Below are 22,915 nucleotides of genomic sequence, written 5' to 3'. Positions count from 1 at the left end.
GCAAAATCAAAAGAAAGAATCAGGGTTTTCCTTTTCCGTTAAGCGATGGGTTTCGTGACCTAGGTCTAGTGAGTCAATTGGGTTCAGTCTAGTCACTCTTTGCGTCCAATCTTATGATCTGAGGTTCAATCTAAAATCTAGGTAATAGCTTGTGAGATAAACTTAGGAATAATGGGGTGGATCTGATATAATGTGGGTCGCGTCTTGTCCCCCAAACCCATGTTGAGGGTCAGGGGCTAATGGAGATGATCTGCTTGTAGTGAGGTATGTGTGAGCTAACAAAATGAATTTCATGGAGGCTACCTTCTTCCTCGAAATAGAGGCCATGTTCATCTTCAACCTGCAAATTCTCATCAACACCATCTGAAGCCTTTTCACATTCATCCTCACTTCATCCCCAACCTGATCAGGTCACGCTTTCAGTGATCAATCACCTCACTTCTCCCTCAATTCTATGCAAAAGGCCTATCAGATAGACGATCTCTTGATCATCTTCATAGATCTGGGACTAGCATTTTCATTACAGAGTACATCCAAAAACTGGAATTCAAACATTCTCTGTGCCGGTAGGAGGAATCAGAAAATTTAAAGAAAAACAAAAATTAAAACAGGTAACTGTTCAAACTCAAATTTGCATAAATGAGAAAACCAAAAAACAGGGGGTCCAAAAGAATGAAGGGTGATCATGGAAGACATTCCCAGATAACTGTAGACATCAAGATAGAACTAAAAAAAAAGGCAGAGGAAACAACTGTGTATCTCATTGAATCCATCCTAGATTATCAAAAATAGTAAAGAGAAGTCAAGAAGATAAAGACGTCTGTAAGGATGAGCCCCACCACATCAAATACATATTTTGGAGCGAACAGTCCCCAGACCTGCAACAAAAGAAGAAAGACGAAAGATGTCTTAGCTACTTAAGATTATACAATTTGCAGAAAAAGAGAATCGACCCCACCATATTCTTTCAGTATGTTCTGTAGTCTAATTTATCAATTTTCAAAACCAAACATATTAACAGCCAAACACCAGGCAAGCCAAGAACAAACGCTCACCATCAAGTGGCGCCTTTGAATTGTCACACAAATTGTCGTAAAAGTAGTTGTAACTGAAGTAACAAGCCCATATATCAATAACACCTGAATGAAAGAAGAATTAGAAAAGCAAAAGGCTAAATATATTCAACATTAATGCCATGAAATCTGTCACAGGGATTCGGCTAGCAGGGTGCCGCACCCGCGTCAACGCGACACGATGCTGGTGCGGGTGCGGGTGCGGGTGCGGGTGCAGCACCGGGTGCGGTCAACCCAACCCTGGGTGTGGTCAACGCACCCAGGGTCATTTTGGTCCAATTTTTCAGACTTAAAAAAAAATTGCCAAGATATTTTTTTTCGCCCTATATGTCACAGGGATTCTCCAACTAGGTGCCGCACCCGCACCAAATGCGGTCAACCTGACCCTGGGTGCAGTCAACGCACCCAGGGTTATTTAGGTCCAACTTTTGGACTTTATATATATATATATATATATATATATATATATATATATATATATATATATATATATATAATTTTTTATCTTTTTGCCGCACCCCCGCACCTGGGTTTTTTGGAAGTGCCGCATCCCCGCACCCGCACCCATGTGACATAGCATGAAACAAAGAAAAACTGAAGGAATGAAGAATCAGAAAACTGAAAGACTAAATACATTTAACATTAATACCATATAAACAAACTAAAACATACAAAAACTATCTAATACATTAGTTTGCTGCACTCGTTACCTTTTGGCTTTTGATTCCTCTCTTTGTAATTTTCTAGCTCAGTTCTGATGTTTATATGGGTAACTGCTTGTCACCAACATATTTGCTCTTCTTTCTATTATTTCTGAATAAAATTGATTCTTTTCTTTTAGGAAAAAAAATCTAATACAGCATGCAATATTTTATATCAGATATTGATCCTAGTAATAAACTAATGAACACAATCCAGAAATATAGACTCCACCTATCATTGATAATAAAACCAACACAGTGACACTGAAAGGCTAGCAGTTTCTGGATTCTGAATAATCACCATATTGTTTTCTGTTCTGTTTGGACAAAAAACAGAATAATGGTTAAACAAAAACCAGATTGTGGACAAGAGGAATGTCAAAATTAATCAAAATATTTGTTTAAAAACTCAGAATCTGTCACATGGATATGGATGTGGATAAGGGGATATGGAATGGGAGTCAAAATAGTGTCCATGTGACAGGTCAGAATGGCTATGACATATAGGTAACAGCTGTTCCTTAAGAAGACATTTGTTTCAGACATGAGAAAGAGAATTCTTTCATGGGAAACTGACTTTTAATAAGAAAATCAAAAACTATGAAATACTTTTCATATGAAACAACATTAAGGATGTCTTTGTTTCAGATATATGGCCCATCCCTTAATTTTAACAAGCCCACCAATACAGCTTCTAGTTCCTAAAAATATCTGAAGAATTAATTGAAGACTCTTTGCCAAACGAATCATCCTTACTCTTCTAATCAGCCATGGGACCAAATTTCTAGGGCTTGCACACATGGAAAAAGAAAAATTGGAATAAGTTGGATGCTAGTGCTACCAAGTAAAAACCACCTAAATGAAGGCAACAATACAATGAAGAACTCGATAACAGAGCTAACAAAGACAAGAAAGCAACCAAGTTTATTAGCATAGGAACGAAGACTAACAGAATGGACAAAGGAAGGAATGAAGAAAACCATGTTGAATGTGAGCAAATTGCTTACGGAACTGTAGCAGCAGGAGTGGCTGCTTTAACTGGCAAAGTTCTGCCCTGAGTGATGATGGATTGAAATACGCGTCCGGGGGAAGGGGAGACAGGCGGTGGGTACATGGCTGGTTGTCGCTTGATGTCCCAAGGCTAGGTCATCAGGCTTGCCTTCATATGGTGTGTAATTTCTTTCTTCTTTGATCTGAGGCAAGGGCAGACAATGGCGGTAGACAGTCGAGGGTGTCGCTCAAGATGTGTTTTCATGGTACATGACCTTTAAGAGAGAAAGCTGCTCCCCAAGGGGGAGATGTGACGCTATTTTTTGCAAAAAAACAGTCAGAGGGAAACACACTTCTCATTGACACCTTGAGCATGTTCACTTCACCCTCCTTGAGAAGAAACTCATTTTCATATGAAAATGGGTTGTTTCATATGAAAATGGCATGAAACAAACAACCCCTAAAAGAAGATGTGAGGGTATGACTGGGTTGTATCACTGTGTGCACACACACATTTTACTGAAAATAAAGAACTCCACTAAAAAGGGTGAATAAAAATTTATAAAAAGTATAAACTTTACAGTTACACAATGCATCATTGTACTACATAACATGTTTATATGTAGCAGCACAGGTAGAAGAACCTAATACCAACACCCAAAAGTACCAGCATGGACACAGGTACATTGGGCATTTTGAACTACACATATTATATATCTGAATGCTAATTTTAGGGAAAAAAGAGCATGGCCAAAACTTTTTACCTGAATCAAGTTCATGAAAAATATTCCCTTTGTTTTGACACACTCTGAAGAATTGTAATGGAACACCACGAGCAGTGGAAGAGCTAAAATAGGAAGGATATGAGAAACACCAAAAGTCTCAATTGCAAGCAGGATTCCTTGACGAATAATGTGGAACTCGTCAAACCTGAAGAAGCAAAAGTAGAAATGACCAACATTAAACTGCAGCATGCAATGACCAAATTCTTGAAGCAGTAACAGCAGTGGAGCAGATGACAGTGGACATGGTTTATCATGCAATCACAACATATATAAGAAAACTCACCCAATAAAAGCTGCACCATAATGGAGGCCATCAAAAGTACACCTGCAGGGAGATGCCACGTGCATTACCAATATGAGCCAGATGAAACAGAACAACATAGACAGTTCGTTCTATTTGTACTTTGAAACTGTGAAGCGTTTTATTCCCACATAATGGATCAAACTGATTATATCCCTACACCATCTAATTGTACTCAACCTGCAACCTGCTTATATATGCATGAGATTTAACAATTCTAAGAAATCAAAACAATCCAGATAGTGGTTCCCTTAACTGAGTTACAATAAATATTCTTAATGTGCTAAATGAAGGAAAACACATTAATACAACGTAGGATCCTAGAAATTCTCATATAATTCATCATTCAAAATAATATTTTTTATCAGTCTAGCAAGGAAAAGAAAGAGGAAACTTAACCGTAAATGTCCAGAGAATATTAAAAAGTGTACAGAAACATCTTACCAATGGCCCAAACAAAAGAACAGTGAAACAGCTAGAAGATTCCATTGAGTCACTGCAAATGCATCAGAACTCCATCTTATAATCTTGTTATCCACATTTTCCCGCTTCTGTGCTAGCTTCTGCAACTTTATTATACACCAACCTGTCATGAGAATCAGATTCTATCACACAAACAAACATGGTAAAAAATACGTGCATGCAAGTACACACATTATATATATATAGTTGAGTATAATAGACAGATGGTATTCGTGTAATAAAAATACACATATAGCCGCTACCACCCTATAGTGGCAATGTTGCAATATCAGAAACACTACAGGTGGTGGAATTGGTGGAATATACTAAACTATCCCAGGCATGTTACTATTTGCAATTTACACCAAATGTTATGACCCGTTGTAAAGAAGCTTAATTAGGGTGACTATAAAGATATGTCGTTCGTGAGGAGACGACCCATTGAGGACTCTTTTTTGGGAAACGGATAAGAGGTTTAAATTTAGTTTTGGCACCATTCTAACATTTGGTACATAGAAAGTTTGATGTGTTTGTAAAGTTCCAAAACATTTAATTTTCAAAGAAGTTCCATCGGCGGTTGAAACATAAGAATTATTTGAGTTAATATGGCATTCAGATAGTAACAACTCATTTGGAGTCATATGGAAGGAAGCACCAGAATCAAGAATCCAAGAAGTCTTACCAGGATCAATACATGTAGATACGGCCGCACCGGAGAGGGAAGAGGCTTATTTTTTAACATTGGTTGTAATGCCTCCATAAGTTGTGCTAGTGACATTAAGTCAACGCTTTTGGAGTTTTCATTTACACCATTTCTTTCAAAAGATGGCCCGACGGAGGCCACTTTTTTTTTATCTCCTCGATTTTCTCTTCTCCTCTTTGGGCAAAATAGCTTGACGTGATCTGGCTCATTGCAAAAATGGCATATTATATTGCCACTCTTATTGTATTCATAGCAGGGTTATCGGAAGTGCCATAGATCATGGGGAAGCACGCTTCCCCGAAGCGCGTTTTGGAAGCTCGAAACATGGCACTTCTGAAACGTGCTGGAAAGCGCCAAAAAAATTGGGAAGCACACTTCACATTTAGGGAAAGTTCACTTCCTTTTCTTTTATCACTTTTTTTGTGTTTTTATTTTTATTTTTATTTTTCTTTCTTTTTTCTCTTTTTCGCTTCTCCCTTGCTTCCAAGGTCGCTTCCGGTTCGCTTCCTAGGTCGCTTCTGAGACGATTCCTAGTTCACTTCTAAGTTGTCCCGCGCTTCCCGCTTCCTAAAATTTTGAAAGTGCCTAGCTTCTTGCTTCCCGCTTCCACTTTCACTTCCGCTTCCGCTTCCGCTTCCGCTTCCCAAATCGCTTTCCGCTCCGGCTTCCCCGACTGACAACTCTAATTCATAGTCATTTAAGCTTCTTCCAAAGTGAGAATGTTTGTAAGTTCTTGTGTGATTTTCAGGTCTTGACATATCAAGAATTGATTCTTCATCTTTGGAAGAGGTGGTTTTTTTCAACCTATTATATTTCATAGTTAGTTCTTTTATTGTTTCAACTATGGAAGGAACACCTTCTCTATGCAAAAGTGTAGACTTAGTACCCTGAAATTCAAGTCTAAGTCCATCTACAAAATTATAAAAATGCTTCGTATTAATTTATTTTTCAGGGAGCTTTATGTCCATGGGACAATGCCACTTAGGCTCTAAAAGAGCTAACTCATCCCAAAGGAGAGACAGAGCATTGCAATATTCTCTTATACTCATATCTCCTTGGGTCATGGTCCTAACTTTATGTTGAGCATTACATACATGAGCGATATTCTTTAAAGAATACATATCTTGGAGATACTTCTAAGCATCATTAGCAAAATCAAATTTGGCTAGGTTAGAACACTTCTTTATGTCAACACTATTGATGAGCCATGCCATAATCTTGGAATGGCTCATCCTCTATTCTTTTCATTTCTTTTCGTATTCGGCAACGGCTTTACACATGTCTCTTTGGAGCGACACTTTACCATTATTGATCTTTGTAAGCTTGAGTTTGGGCTCTCTCGGTCCCATCTACCAAACCACATAGACCCTTGCTCCAAATTTTATGTTTGACAATTGATGCACAAATCACATAGTTGGAGTCATTTAGTCTCACGAGAATGATAATATTGTTCTCTTGGTTCTCATCCATGGTGATGCCACAAGAGAGGAGAGAGAGAGAATGAAAGAGAAAAGGTATAATGCTCCAAAGAACACCACGAGACTCACGATCCACGAGCTCACGTTCACACGAGCAACTTGCCTTCAAGAATCACTTCACCAAAGCTCTGATACCATGTAATAAAACAAGAAAGAGAATGCCTCTTATGAGCTTACAAGAACACAATATCAAAGAGCACAAAGACCACTTATGGGTCAACACAAAAACACATGCACATAGGCCACTTAAAGGCCAAGAACAAACTAAAAAATATAGGTTTTTATATATCAAAATGCTTGAAAAAGCATTGAGTTTACAAAAAGGGGAATACCCCCATTTATACATAACCAAGGCCTCGTAGAGCCATTGGGACACTCCCCAACGGTTAGAAATAGAGTCGTTGGGGAGGTCCCAACGACTCTATGTATGCTTTACATAAATGCCTTCAGCTACAAACTAAAATACTAGTTTGTACAAAAAGAAAATAAAAGACTATTGTGCCCCTAATGGGCATAACCTAGTACAAAACTATGAAAGGGCAAAAATACCCCTAATGGGCATTTACCTATTACAATGATAGAGTGTATATATATATACATATCTTAACAGTATGCGGCCATGAAACTCTATGATTGATCCCATTGTTTTGCAGAAACTCAATAAATTCCTTAGACAAATATTCACCACCCCCATCATACTGAAAATTAAGGATATTGAAATAGAATTGATTTCGAACATAGATATGAAACTTACGAAACAAATCAAACGCTTCATATTTATGTTTAATGAAAAAGATCCAATTATAACGAGAATAATCACCAATAAAGATAACATAATATTGACTACCAGAAAAAGAAGTACTTGGAGTGGGGCCCCAAACATCATAATGAATGATTTCAAATGGTTATGAAACTCTCTTATTGTACGAATTAAATAGAAGAACATGACCTGCATACTTGATAACTAGAACAAATGTGATCATCAGTTTTTTGACTCAAAACAGACCTAAGTAACAGATTACTTGAAATCAGTCTCAACAAAAACACGACTACAATGACCTAATCGATTGTGCCAAACATTTGGCTTATTGGACTTGGACAAACTAAAGACGTATGCAGAAGAAGATGATGCGAGCTTCAAATCCAACTGCAACAGAACACGGACAATAAGAGGATCTTCCTTAAAGATGTATATATTCCCACGACGCTCCCCTTCAACAAATGACTTTTTTGTTTAAATGTCTTGGACATAAACAGAAGAGGGAGTGAATTCAACATAAGAATTGGTATCATCAAGTTAGAGACACTATTCTTTTTAATGTTGAGCACAAAGAACATTTGACAACTAGATGGAATTAGATTTAGACAAAGGAATGGACATACTTCCAAAATGAGTTATAGGGTGACGAGTACCATCTTCAGTAATAATATTGTTTCTAACAAAATATGAGACCAATTTAGAGAACTTACCCACATCACCAATAACATGACTTGCTGCACCCGAATCAATATACCATACTCCTTGTTCATTTTGTTTAATGTTGTTTTGTTCAATGTTGCCAATAAAAGTTCTTTATTTGGGCCGCTCTGAGAACCGCTGCCTTGACCTTTGTCCTGACCTTGGTTATTCTACTGCCCCTTATTCTGAGCTTCGGGATTAGAATTTAGGATCATCTTTAAACCACCAATTCGCCTTGGCATGCCCTTGCTTCTTGCATATGTAGCATGTGGGTATATTTTTTGCCTAGGTTGTTTGCAAGAGGAGTCATGTTGGGCGTAGAAAGTAGTCCACGACCGCCCTGATTACCACCACAACCACATCCCTAGGCTCCTCCTCGTCCATGCCCTGCAAAAGTACCAATAACTAAGCATGTGCCTCTACATTCCCATTGTCCGTCTCATTAGATGTCCCCTTGAGAGACATCTCATAGTGTAACAGATTTGCCTTCAAATCATCAAATGTCGACAGGTTGGATGTGTATTGTAGTGTAGTGGAAAGAACACTGTATTCTGAACCTAAACCACACAAAGCTTGTTGATTTTTGTCTCTGCCTTGAACTTCATGTTCAACCAAAGTTAGCTGATCAATGATGGTCTTAATCTTGTTCAAGTAGTCCAAGAATGACATAGAAGGCTCTTTATTCAGCATCTGAAATTCCCTCATCAAATATAATATTGTGGCCTCTGAGATTTGCAAATAGGTCTGAATTAACCTATTTCATAACTCCATAGTAGCGCAGTCATCTGGAACACCAATTAGCACCTCTTGTGACAAAGTAGAGGTGATGTAAGCCACCAAAGCCTGGTCTCGCTTCATCCAACTGACAATCAGGATTCCGGATAGTTTTCGATGCAGTGATAACCCTTTTGTCATCCTTATCCTCCTTTAAAAGAAATTCTAGCAGGATGGGAACTGATCCATTCAAGTGACCAGCAACATGCTGACTCCTAATAAAAATGAATTGTTTGCCTCTTTCGAGAGAGAAAATTGGTGTTCAGTTTTTCAGAGACTAACTGATTAAGAAAATGGAAGAGAGGGATGCTTGAGAGTTGGAATCCTCAGACAGTTATGACAATAAAAAAGCAAAAATACCACACGAAAGAAGGAATAAAAATAAATAGCACAAAGGAGAGTGGATGTGATAGGTATGAAACCGAAACCGAAACTGAGAAACACAAGAACAAAACCGAAACCGATTGGTACCAAGCTGAAACCGAAACCGATAATAAAATAACTCCTAACTCAATGAAAATATGACATGCATCTAGTTTGGACACCACTCTTTATTTCTCCAATAATTTGCTCATGTGGATGATTACGAAGTTCTTTCCAAACCGATGGAAGATTTTGAGGATTGTTTTCTTGTGAAGTGCTTTCTATCAAAGGTTCTCCTTGAGGTATGACTTCTTCTCCTTCGTTTAGAGGTACAACCTGCCCACCATTCTTATCAAATACAATATGTAAAGACTCTTCAATACAAGAAGTTCTTTTATTAAAAACACGGTAAGCTTTGCTTCTAGAAGAATATCCAAAAAATATTGCTTCGTCTGATTTTGAATCAAACTTGTCAAGATTATCTTTGGTATTTAACAAGAAACATTTGCTACCAAAAGTTTTGAAATATGAGAATCAACAAAAATAAATGATCGTTTTTTCTTTGCAGATCACTAGTATCAGCAGCGGGTTATGCAATGAAAATAAAATTGATCAAACCCAATCGATTTTGAGTATCGGTTCAGCAAAAAATACAATGCGAGCAAGATTAATCAAACCCAATTGATTCATGATATCGGTTTGGTTACACATGCTGAAAACAAAAATGTGAAATTGTGTGGTATAGATGACACAGAATCAGCAGCAAAAGGAAAATATATCAGAAGAGAGAAAGGATCGAAAGAAATCAAGATTAGTGAGTTTTAAAAAAGATTTTAGAGAGCACGATATAAAGAAAAGGCAAAGACGTGAACAAGATGTAGCCAAGAACGATATTGGGAATTCAAAAAAATGCAGGGTTCCTTGATATATTAAGAAACAAATGATTGAAACAAGAAATGGATGAAGATTAAGAAGAGAATAAGAGAAAAAGAGGATCTTGATGGTCACGCAGACTTAGCAATCTCAATCCCTGACATCATGGCCTGCTCTGATACCAGAACGACACAGCAAATAAGGGCTAAAACTTTCACGGTTCCCAATATGGGTTGTGGCCTATTCCTCTTCACTGTTTATATTAAGAATACAATTTCTTACATGACAGAAACACCCATGATAACAATTAAAAGAATACTATACAAGGGGTAATAAGGTAAACAAATAATACATGTAACACAGCAATAAAATATGACTGGATCTTGTATCCACGATCCAATCCGGACTCCAGCATACGACGTCTCAATAGCCTCCCTCAAGTTCTACATGGTCCTTTACCATGGACAACTTGCTCTTCAAAAGGCAGAATCTTTACCTCGTCAACCTTTTGTAAACAAGACAGAAATCTGATTTTCTCCATTGCTTTCAACCCATTTCCCCCTTGTCTTCTTCATGTTTCTTTTTCACTTCTCACATGCCTCCACAATCGCTTCCAAAATGAATTTCACTTCATGCGTCATACTACTTTTAACACTCACTTCCCTGCTTCCGCTTCATGCATCACTTCCCGTATCCATTTTGCTTCCTGGTAACTATGATATCAATTACCATTTTGTTTAAGAAAAGATAGAAGCAGAAGTAATTTATTAATTCAGAACATCAAGTTTCAAACATTTACTATTTGCGAGGTAGTTATGCATGCTATCAAGATGTATGACTTGATGGGGAGTAATGGACTGAAACAGCATTTGTGAAAGAATACACACAGGTGTCACCACCCTTTAGTGGCAATCTTGTAATATCAGAATACTAGAATCAACTATCACAGAATTGCATCTCTCATGTTCAGATCAATAATGCCTTTTCACATTTAATCAAGCATTGAGCATTTCAACAAGAAAAAAGGTTTCTGTAAAAATAAAGCCTAATAGTCTTCATATTCACAATCACTTCATGGCAAATCCATATTAAGTAGAGAAATATATCAGCATTGTTTGCAATAAGCAATCATATATGGTTCACACATTTTCTGCACTGAAAAAGTTGCAAGTTAAAACTTTTAATGATTTTAAAGGGATAGATGACAATTTACTATGAGGTGTCATTCAATAAGATTCAGGAATAACCAGAAAGATAAATAAACAACTCATCTCCACATAATATTTGAGATTACACAGCCACATGTTTAAACATATTATAACTGGAAAGGAGACAAATGTGGTTGTCTGTACCTTCAAAAATGGATACCAAAACAACAAATGGGCCTTGTCTTCCAATTAACAATAAGATAGTTGAACTCCAAGCTAGTAACATTGCCATGGTTACAACTGTCAAGCCTCCGGGGTCATCTGAAGATCTAAAGCTTCCATCCAACTTTTGAAAGAATGCTAAGAAAATGACCATCCCAAAACTGAATGCATAAACTACACGGGCGAAAATATTCTTTCCAACATACTTGAGCACAGTCGATATAGAAAGTAATTTACTTTCTAGAACCCAGTACACAGATATAAGCACATAGCTAAATACAGTGACACCAAGACAGTACTTCAAAATTGTCCAATGTGAGCTGAAACCCATCCTCCGGAAGATCAAGGATATGAACAAAACTAGAATTACCATAGGCGCTATCTCTGCACAAAGTAGCCAAAAATAATCCCACCATTCAACTTCAAGAACCGATGAAGGATCAACACCAGGGGATGAGGAAATCGTCTGTTTTGATAAACCAGCTTCACCAATAACTCGAAGAATAAAATTTAGTAGAAGAAATGTAAATGCCTGCACATCAGCACAAAAAACAATCATAACAAAGAGAGTGACATTTGCATTGCAGAAGTGTTTCAAATCAAGTTCTCCTACAAGTACCTACAACAGGAATCATTTGCAGATGTCTTACTTCAGTTTTCATTGACCCATTTGCAATTGAACATTGCAAGTTAAAAATGCCGGTTGTGGCCAAAAGAAAATGAGCAACCTTTCCTTCTTCCACTGAAATCAAGACAAAGTGACAAAATTAGTTATAAATCAAGATTTAATCCGTCCTTTACAATCTTAAAGAACTCAAAATTTCAAGAAATTCAATTAGAGGCTTACAGATGTAACTGTTGGAGAGCAAACTGCATGCACGTATCACCACAACAAGAGCTGCAACCATACACCTTCCTGAAATCTCAAAATGATTCATGAAGTTATAATACCTATTGCCTTTATAAATAATCTGACTGGAAAGAGTGTGTGCGGACAAACTCTTTGTCTCCACTTTGCAGAAATATCTCCAGGAAGTAACATGTTCAGAACCACACAATAGCAATAGCACAAACCTGATGGCTGACAAGAGAACTATTCCCCCAAAAAGGTAAAGAAGGATATCCTCATTCTTGGCATGCATTGAAGTGGCCAGAGAGCTATGGCCTAAAGAAGGTCCAGCTAACAATATTGATCCTAGAACACAAAAACAAATTGACATTGTAACAATAGACCAGCTGGAGAAGCTTCCCTTAATAAAGCAATTGTTTTGGTTCATAATTGGGTTTGATGTTCTTGTCCTCTCAATAGCAAATATTTGAACAGCAACAGAAGCTAACAGTATACAAAGTCCAAAACTCATCATTTTGCCATCAAACTGGGTCCACTTAGAGCGAGCAAGCTCAGCAACATGGCCTAAGAAATTCGAATATCCTTGGATTTGACCTAAGAAAATATGTATAAGATCACAACTTCGACCAGGAGCTTCATCCTCTAATAAATATTCATTATGAAAAATGTATGACCAATTTGACTGGGCTTGTGAATATAATTCGGCTAGTTGAAGCAAGTCTTCAGAGGGAAACCTCAAGATAGATGACGCTGAATACTGGTCAATGTACCTCTTTACCTGCAAAAGCAAAAAATGCTAGCATCAAAATTACAACAAAGAAGCATAAACTTTTGAAACACCTAAGCAACTTATATACGATTAACATGTATGTCAATACTCAATACTACTTTTCAGTGCCTAGTAATATATGCCAATAAAAATCAAGTATTGCTATAGAAAACTAGTTTTTCCATTTGCAGATCACTGAAATATGACTTTGTTGCAATGTTGGCAATTGACTTCCAAGGATATGACATTGTGGCAAACCAGGACTCATTTTAGCTACCAAATTAAGATTTGGATTCCAGCTTATTTATAGAACTAAGGCTCTAAGCAGGTATATTTTAATTTCATGAGGTAACAAAATATTTAGGTTTTGCTAGGCCATTTGACTGGTGTTGAAATGGCAGTCACATCATTTGAGCCTCAATTTTGAATTTGCAATAGGAGATGGCAAACTTAGAGGTTAAAATCATGGTCTACACCATACAATGGCTTAATGCTAAACATGCAAATGTAGCCCTTGGCAAGGCATTTTATCTCTTACCCACAACTCCTTTGTTTACCTAAATAAATTATTATATTTGTTGTGTAAAGGAAATGTTAGGTCGGATAAGCTCCTATTATCAATCTTTTAATTATTTTGATGCCAGTTATTAACTTTCTACATATCCTACTCGAGATTTCCAGCTTTGCTTACATCCTGGACCTTGAAAACATCAAAATGGAAAAGAATTGAACTGTACCAGTCACACCTGCTTTGTACCATTTACTAGCTCCCATTCATATGTAACATAGGCATACTCCAACTGGCAACATGTTATCAAATATCTAGTCATCACGATTAGCCATTACATATGAATGGTATGATGAGTTTAGTCAAAATTTACTTATCTAAGTTCAGCACAGAATATCTTTGTCAAATCAGTAACACATTTTAATTGAGGCCAAAATTATGCGGGCTGCTCCACAATCCAGTCAAACCATACAAGAACATCCTAAGTCTTAAGCCCATATTTGTTACTTAAACTCTATCAGTAATCAGAATCTCAACAAAAAAAAACCTTAATATGAATGTAGAACTATGATAGACAAAAGATTTGCAACATCCACAAAGACGAACAGTTTTTCGAATTCCTATAAAGCTCTAAGGATTATGGCCACAATGCCAGAAGCACTTAGGCTATATTATTATAATTTGTAAATCTTTAGCAAATCTAGGCTATCCAAAGCTTGTTTACAGTCACAGTAGTGTTAAAGGACACAAGTGATACTCTTGTCATTATGTCTTTTTAGGGGAATTTTTGTCATTTGCACTCTAAGGGTCAGAATTGCACGCTACTGTTTATAATCGGAAATTTCATCATTTATACCTAAATGCTAATGTAATAGAAGAAAAACCTTCATGTATCGATAGAATATGGTTTCTCGTTTGACTCCAATATGCAGCTCAATATGCCATTTTCCCTCCTTTTTTACATTTTCATCTCATTCTTTTTACGCTCGCATGCCTTCTATTTAACCTTTCTATTGTAATACTTGTTAGACATGATGTGATGTCATTTTCTAATATTTAGTGTAAAGTCAAGGGCATATTTGTCATATACTTGTCATATAAATTTTATCTATTATCAAGGGTAGTTTTGACATTTTTCATAACCCTAATATTATAAATACATGCAGCTCCAGGCCTAAGGTTGCTGGCCTTCTACTGTAGTTTCTGTTAAAATGTACTTCATATATATATATATATAATATATATATATATATTACATCAATACCCGATAGGGGTATTTTTGTAATTTCACATAGTTGTTTTAGAAAACAACTATTTTTAATTTTTGTTAAAATGTAATTTCCTTTTTTTTATTTTTATTTTTTGTATTTTTTAGGAACCAAAAGGGGCTCCAACCATAGAGTCGTTGGAGTCCCCAATGGTCACAAATGTGACCGTTGGGGGCTCCCAACGACTCCATGGGAGCCCCCTTTTTGGGCTCTCCTTTTGAGGCCCTTGGCCTTCCTTGACCCCACTATTCATGATCAAATTATGCATACAATCAATAAAACATGCATATGATCACAGTCATGCAAACATCTAATTATATTCAGATTCATGCGTATGATATGCACAATTGCAAACGGATCAATTTAGGATCAGATTTATGTATCAAGTCAGAAAAATATATTTTTCAATCAGATTCATATACATAATCATCTTCATATACGTAAATCGGCTATGCAGAAATTACAAGTGCTGATCATATTCATGTACATGGTCAAATTCATGTACTCAAATCGAATATGCATCAAATTTATCACTACTGGTCAGACTCATGTAAATGATACTCATATAAATGATCAGAATCATGTACATGGATCGACCACATCAAGAAATACAACCACGGGTCAGATTTATGTACATGGATCGACCAATCATAAAAATAACCATAGTTGATCATATTCATGTACACGTATTGACCATGCATAAAGTATCATCTATTGGTCAGATTCATGTACATGATCAGATTTATATACATGTATCGACCAAACATCAATAAATAACTGCTGAAGCGAAAAATATATTATATCAGCGGGGCTGATTCATGTACATGAACAGCTACATGTACATGGATCGGACAGTCTGAAATCACATCAGCTAGTCTGATTCATGTACATGGATCGGCCAGACAAAAATTAATATCAGCTGGGCTGATTCATGTACATAAACAGGTTAATGTACATGGATCGGCCAGCATAAATAACCATATCAGCAGTTGGTCTGATCCATGTACATGATCAGATTCATGTACATGGGTTGGCCAACATAAATATGTATCTCAACATGTTGATCTGATCCATGTACATGGATCAGCCAGTCATATATACCATAAACTGGTCTGATTCATGTACATGAACAGATTCACGTACATGGATCGGCCAGCACTAAATATCCATGAACAATAAAATCAACAATTTAAACTACATGTATATTACAATATGCATGAGCAAGAAAATCAATAAATCTGATTTACATGTTTATTTTAGATGCATGAACAGGGAAGTCGATAAATCTTAATTGCATATGTATTTTTAAATGCATGCTTAATGAAATCGACAAGTCTAAAACATATATATGCATTTATGATACATGAGCATGAAAATCGACAAACCTGAAATATATATATATATATATATATATATTCAGACACATGAGCAAGAAAATAGACAATTCTGAACCACGTATGTACTTTTAGATGCATGAGCATGGAAAATCAATAAATCTGAAGTATACATACCTATATATATTCAGATGCATGAACAGAAAAAATCGACAAATCTAAAATATATATATATATATTCAGATTGCACAAGCAAGAAAATTTGATAATCATGAGAAACAAATATATATATATAATCGGCAATATATATATATATCCTTTAAATCAGATTTTCGTTTTTTCCCTCTAAACTCATGCTCAAATCAGTTTATACGATTCTCTTTCCCGTGCGAATTAAGAGAGAAACTCGTACATTGATTCAATGTATGAAAAAGACTAGAGAAAATCGATGGATGTTGTATTTTCTTCTTCTTTTTCTCCCTCTTCTCTTTCTTTTCTCTCTCTCCACACGATGCTCTCTCTCTCTCTCTCTCTCTCTCTCTCTCTCTCTCTCTCTCTCTCTAACACAAGTTCTAGAGAGAGAGCTCTCTAGACCCCTTTTATGTTTTATGAAGTTTTCTAGATAGGGGTTGACGTCTCCTTCTAGATACCCTCCTATACGGGTAGAGTTCTACCATACGTAGAACTCTACCTCCTACCTTCCTTATCCATCTAGATTTTAGTATTTGTTTTATTTTTATTATTTTAATATTTCTAAAGAATATTCTAGGGGGCACGCCCCCTTCTGGAAGTCCTCATGGGGTAAAGTTCTACCCTACCTCATCCTTATTCTTATTTAAAGGTTAGTTAAATTTAAAACTTTAAATTCAAGTTAGTTTTAAAATTGCCATGGATGGATTATGAATCCAAATTGGATCTACAATCTAAATCCACATCCAATCCAACTGGATCTCAACCTGGACCAGATACTAGTCAATATAGATCTTGGACTGGGTCTAAATCCATATTAACATGGATCAAATGCAGCAAATTTAGTCTGATCCAAACTAGAAAAAAATCATAAATAGAGGCCGGTCATTTTTAAAAAACACATTTTTCGGGCCAACCGTAATCCAATTTCGAGAAAACAGATCTCCTACGAGATCTATGTTCTGAGGCGGATCTAACAGTGGTCGTACCTCAATTTCGCCTGAATTTAACCTAAATTTCGCTCAAATTTAAAGGTTAAAAACTAAAAAATTCTCAACTTTTAATTAACTCAATTAGATCTTGTCAGTGGGCCCAGACCCAACTAACGTCACCCCTATTTAATGATTTTCCCATGATATTTATCAATTAAATATAAATATACGATTTAAAAAATTATATTTTAGGCTAAAAAAATCATGGAAAATTACAAGATATTACATTCTATTATTACTTTTACTTGTTTCTCTCATCCTCATCCTATTTCTCTCTAATTGATCCTTTGTTGTTCTTACTTTTCTTTCCTTAATCGAACATGCAACCAACCATTTTTCTTCCCTTTTTCTCGATATTTTTCTTTCTTTTCTTTTCTTTTCTTTTCTTTTCTTTTCCTTGTGCTTCCTTTTTTTCTTTCCTTCTTTCTTCCCTGTTTTGTTTCTCTCCTTCTTCCCTATGGTAGAACCCTCACAAAGATATCGTACAAATAAGGATGCAGCATGCAGTAGTCGTGGGACTACCACCCTAGGACAAACAATTTAGTAGATCCAATCCCCTACCTCCCGAGGACTGGAGACCAAGTGAGACAATTTCACTTACAAAGATAATAAACATATATGGATCAACCCATATATATCGTGGTCACTTGGGGCTTATACCACCAAAACTCTCCAAGATAAACTGTAAGACTGAATGGGTTATTAGGTCTTTTTTATTACAGGCTTATATTCTAACAAGTGTGGCTCATATCAATAGGTTAAGGGCCAGACTCGGCTTGACTGTCGAGCCCACTCCCTCCCTTTTTGTCTTCCCTTTTGTCAGAAACCGAGTCTGGCTCGGTTGTGGCCTGCCCAGCTATGCTGGGTAGGCTCAATCGAGTTGAACTCAGTCATTAACGAGCTCAGCTCGGTCCCCGCCTTCTGCTGGTCAGACGCAACCAAGCTGAGCTTGGCTAGCACCGAGCCCAGCTCAATTCACTCTCGGCATAAGATCGGCTCAGCCCAATCGGCTCGAACCAGGTTCGGGTTCGACCCCTGCGACGCAAGCATTTCTTATTTCAATAATATAAAAAGATTTCATTGTTTACTTCGCAGCATGATAAAATACCTTTTAACGCACCCCATCAGTGCAATGGACGTGACACGTGCACCAAGGCACGAGCCTTGGATAACCTACGCTTGGAATCATACGCGAGTCCGACAATCTCCGAGGTAGGGAAAAATTGCATACAACAACAATAGTAGAACATTTATAACATATATATATATATATATATATATATATATATTTAACTTAAGGACGTAGTTTTGTATATTCTTATCCATTTAAATTTATGTCATTTACTTTGTTGCCGCGTTGTTACGTGCACAGACTACTGCTTACGCAATTTATTTAGTCGATGTACGGTTGCGTATATCGTGCATCGCTTACGCAATTTATTTACCTCAATGTGTGATTTCGCACATCGAGTCTTGCTTTGTCATTTACCTTGTCATCGCGCTATTACGTGCACAAACTACAGTTGACGCAATTTACTTAGCCGATGTATGGTTTCATACATCGTGCATCGCTTACGCAGTTTATTTAGCTCAATGTAGTTTCACATATCGAGCCTGGCTTTATGTCATTTACTTTGCCGTTGTGTTGTTACGTGCACAAGCTACTGCTTACGTAATTTATCTGGCCGAGGTACGGTTTTGTACATCGTGCACAGCTTACGCAATTTATTTAGCTGATGTACACAGTTGCGTACATCGTACATCGCTTACGCAATTATTTAGCTCGATGTGTGGTTTCACACATCGAATCTGGCTTTATGTCATTTACATTGTTGTCGCACTGTAATATGGACAGGCTTATGCTTTGATATATATGTATCATATATACATATATATGACTTTGTAAGGTACGCAGTTTTGCATACTCCCGCCTACTGTGCATTACGCTTGCATTTAAAGACACAAAATAGCGCATGCTCGCCAAGTCTTTAAAGAAAAAGAGAATTTTATGTGAGATTCTAATGTTTATAATATTCGTTGTTTCGAAAAGTGAAAATAAATATTTGACAGTTACTTATTCGCAACCAAGTCTTTCCCTCAACCCTGCGTAGCCCTAAGTGGTACATACGGTCTTCTGTTTTAATATGCAAAAATGACTATGATATCCCCGACTTAGAGCAAGGGACGTTGAGATTTTCTAAACAACTTTGGGTTTCTTTCTAAGAAACTGATACCCCTCTCATCGTAACAGTACTAACAGACATAAACGACATGTTAGTATTACGATAATTGGATGAAAGATTTATGATAACATCATAACGTACAAATGCACAATAATAACATAGAAATCACATAAATTGTGATAATCACTATCACAGGCAAGATAGCATAAATTGGTTTGAAAGACCAGAGCATGTACAATGGGTCATCAGTTAAAATAGAACCAGACATACCCATTTATCTCTTTGGTTCCATCAAGAGAGAGAATGGGATGGTACAAAAACTCTGATAGACAGGTTGTTAACAACTACGCTCCTCAAGTAGCAATTGACTCTGTCTCCGGTCATCGGAGTTAGGGGATGGGGCTACCAAAAATTATCATAGGTGGTAGTTCCCATGGACTTTTGTAGAAGTTGGATGCATCCCTTGCCACAAATGTCTCTAGGAAATTCTCTCTCTGTCACTCGTCGTCCCCTTTGGAACGGACTCAGCTAGTTGCCTAGGGTATCAAAATACAAAGAATAACAAACCCTCAGGCAGTCTCAGTTGTTTCTACGTTTTCTACTGTGCATACCCTTAGAACAGCTAATATTGAAACAAAGTTATGATGTTCATTTTACTTATATTGAATTGCATATCACGTATGGATCAATGCGTGTTAGTTTTGTTTTAAATTGTTATACTTATGCACCTACCAAATTTTCATCAATTTGACCCGTTTTATGGGTATAGGTGATGATTAGGTTAGAACGACAGGCGATGGCAAGATGACATCAAGACCCCACTATTTTTTTTTTGCATTTTGCTCCTAAATACATTCTTTTTTTGTAAATTTTGTATAAGGGTTTCCTCAAAAAAATCCGCTTTTATATGAACTCCAAATTATCAAAAACCTTGTTTTTAATCTATATGGTTTTCAATGCTTGTACAGAGATGCAAATCCATTGCGTAATGGAAGGTTCGTCGTAATGCGCCCAAGGTCTGTCGGCTTGTTATGTCAAATACCATTTTCCGCTGAACTGCTATTTTAAAAACTCTAGAAATGAAGGATTTCAAGGCTCTTTCAAATTTTTCCTAAAAGTTACAAGTTCGAGATTTTGGGGCGTTACAACTTGGTATCAAAGCCTAGAGAAACAGTGATTCTTGATTTGCATGGTGTTGTGAGTATAAGTTCTTTTATAATACACTATGCTTGGATAAAACTAAAAGACAATTTACGTTCTTTTTGAAGATCACATCTGAAGACGAACTTGGTAAAGTTCGCATGACACCCATGCAAGGCATGGACGCAACTGACACGGGAAGAGCTCATGAGAGTGGAATGCGTAGGACGTGTGGCCGCTCAATAAGGGGTAGGGGGTCTATTATGGAAAGTGTAGATAGCAAAAACGAATAGAAGAATAAAAAACGAGAGAGAGAGAGAGGGAAAGACATCAATCTCTTAATTAAGTCGAATCTCCGTTAGTTTAAATAGAGATTAGCCAAAAGAATAAATTTATATTTGGGTCCTTCATTATTCATAAAATATCAAATCGAACCTTAAGAATAAATAAACTCTAAAGTAGACACTTATCTTAACACTCCCCCTCAAGTTGGAGCATAGATATCAATCATGCTCAGCTTGCCGCAATATTTAGAGAAACTGGACTTGGCAAGAGGCTTTGTAAAAATATCTGCAACTTGATTCTCAGAGATTACATGCTTGGTAGAGATATGTCTAGCTTGAACCATATCTCGTATGTAGTGGCAGTCAACTTCAATATGTTTTGTTCTCTCATGAAATACCGGATTATTGGCTATATATGTGGTTGCCTTGTTATCACACATCATCACCATAGGAGATGAAACCTTTACTCGAAGATTTGTCAGCACAGTTCGAACTCACATCAATTCAGCTGTTGTTTGGGTCATAACCCTATATTCTGATTCAACACTTGACCTAGCAACAACGGTTTGCTTCTTGCTCCTCCAAGAAATTAAGTTACCTCCCACAAATACACAGAATCCTGTGGTAGACTTCCTATCCTCTACAGATCCAACATAATCAACATCAGAGTAAGCAACTACATCCAGAGAGCCTCCTTTCTTGAATAATAATCCTTTTCTAGGAGAAGATTTCAAGTACCTGAGTATCATCATTGCAACATTCCAGTATACCTCAGGCGGTTTGTCCATGAATTGGCTAACCTTGCTTACAACCAAAGCAATATCAGGTCTAGTCACCGTCACATATAGTAACTTCCTTACCAATGAGCGATAGCTCTTGCTATCGACAGGTTTTGACCTCTCATCTAATAAATGAACTTTGTGATCCATTGGAATATTTGTTGGTTTAGCTCCCAACATTCATGTCTCTTTTAGTAAATCAAGAACATACTTCCGTTGAGACAAAACCATACCCGCACAGCTCCTGGCCACTTCTATGCCCAAAAAGTATCTAAGGGAACCAAGATCTTTTGTAACAAAATATTTTTGAAGATGAACCTTCGTAGTTGCAATATCTTTCATGTTGTCTCCTGTAAGTATGATGTCATCCATATATACCACCATAACTACTATGCCTGAGTTAGTTTTCTTAATAAATAATGTGTGGTCTGACGCTGACCTATTAAAACCAAACTTTGACATCACCTCAAACAACTCTTAAAACCATGCCCGAGGACTTTGCTTTAGACCATATATCGCCTTTCTTAATCTGCGCACCTTCTGACACTCTCGCTCAACCTCAAACGCAGGAGGTTGTTGCATGTAGACTGTCTCAGACAGATCCCCATATAGGAAGCCATTTTTCACATCTAGCTGACACAAACTCCATCCATAGTGAATGGCTACGGAAAGAACAAGACGAATGGTGACCATCCGTGCCACTGGAGAAAATGTCTCAAAAAATCGCCATATGTCTGAGTATAACCTTTTGCTACTAACCTGGCCTTATACCTCTCAATTGAACTATCTGAGTTGTACTTAATGGTATATACCCATTTGCATCCAACAATGTCTGCATCCAATAGAGGATCAACTAAGTCCCATGTCTGTTGAGACAGTAAAGCTTTCATTTCATCTTGCATAGCATGCTTCCACCTGTTATCGAGTACTGCCTTTTGATAACTCAGAGGAATAGTTTCAACAGATAAAGCTGAAATAAATGCTTTCATCTGATTACCAATTTTGTCATCTCACACAAACTGAGACATAGGATATAAGGTACATTGTTGCTTCCCTTTTCGCAGAGCGATTGGCCTGTTATCATCAATAGGAATATCAATGCTATCAGGAGCACTTACCTCAGGAGAAGAAGAAGATGGAGGCACTGGAGGAGGTGGAGCTCTATGCACATACACCAATGGAGGATTGTGAAACTGTGAGGTAGGTGGAGTTGGATTCGGTAATGAGGGCACTGATTCCAAGGGAAAAGGAGGAACAGGAAGTAGAAAGGAGTCATCTAGATCAGCT

The 22,915-nt window shown here is 37.0% G+C and overlaps 1 protein-coding gene across 2 annotated transcripts in view; it reads right to left on the bottom strand.

Annotated features, from left to right (window-relative positions):
• Positions 1-622: 622 nt before the first annotated feature.
• Positions 623-22,915, bottom strand: part of LOC149839641 (Alkaline-phosphatase-like family protein) — a 72,855-nt gene continuing 50,562 nt past the window's right edge. For both annotated transcript variants that reach the window (XM_090002702.1, XM_090002703.1), the window contains 8 exons: positions 12,180-12,960; positions 11,983-12,074; positions 11,315-11,864; positions 4,295-4,436; positions 3,833-3,874; positions 3,529-3,694; positions 1,056-1,139; positions 623-878 (listed from right to left, as the gene is read on the bottom strand). In XM_090002702.1, the coding sequence (XP_089858828.1) occupies positions 783-878; positions 1,056-1,139; positions 3,529-3,694; positions 3,833-3,874; positions 4,295-4,436; positions 11,315-11,864; positions 11,983-12,074; positions 12,180-12,960 (1,953 nt within the window). In that variant the 3' untranslated portion in view covers positions 623-782. The remainder of the gene's footprint in view (positions 879-1,055; positions 1,140-3,528; positions 3,695-3,832; positions 3,875-4,294; positions 4,437-11,314; positions 11,865-11,982; positions 12,075-12,179; positions 12,961-22,915) is intronic.

The sequence above is a fragment of the Nuphar pumila genome, chromosome 4 (assembly GCF_984573655.1).
Source record: "Nuphar pumila chromosome 4, dmNupPumi1.hap1.1, whole genome shotgun sequence".
Classification (NCBI taxonomy): Eukaryota; Viridiplantae; Streptophyta; class Magnoliopsida; order Nymphaeales; family Nymphaeaceae; genus Nuphar; species Nuphar pumila.
The sequence above is the reverse complement of the archived record's forward strand: the minus strand, read 5'-3'. Positions and strand labels throughout refer to the sequence as shown.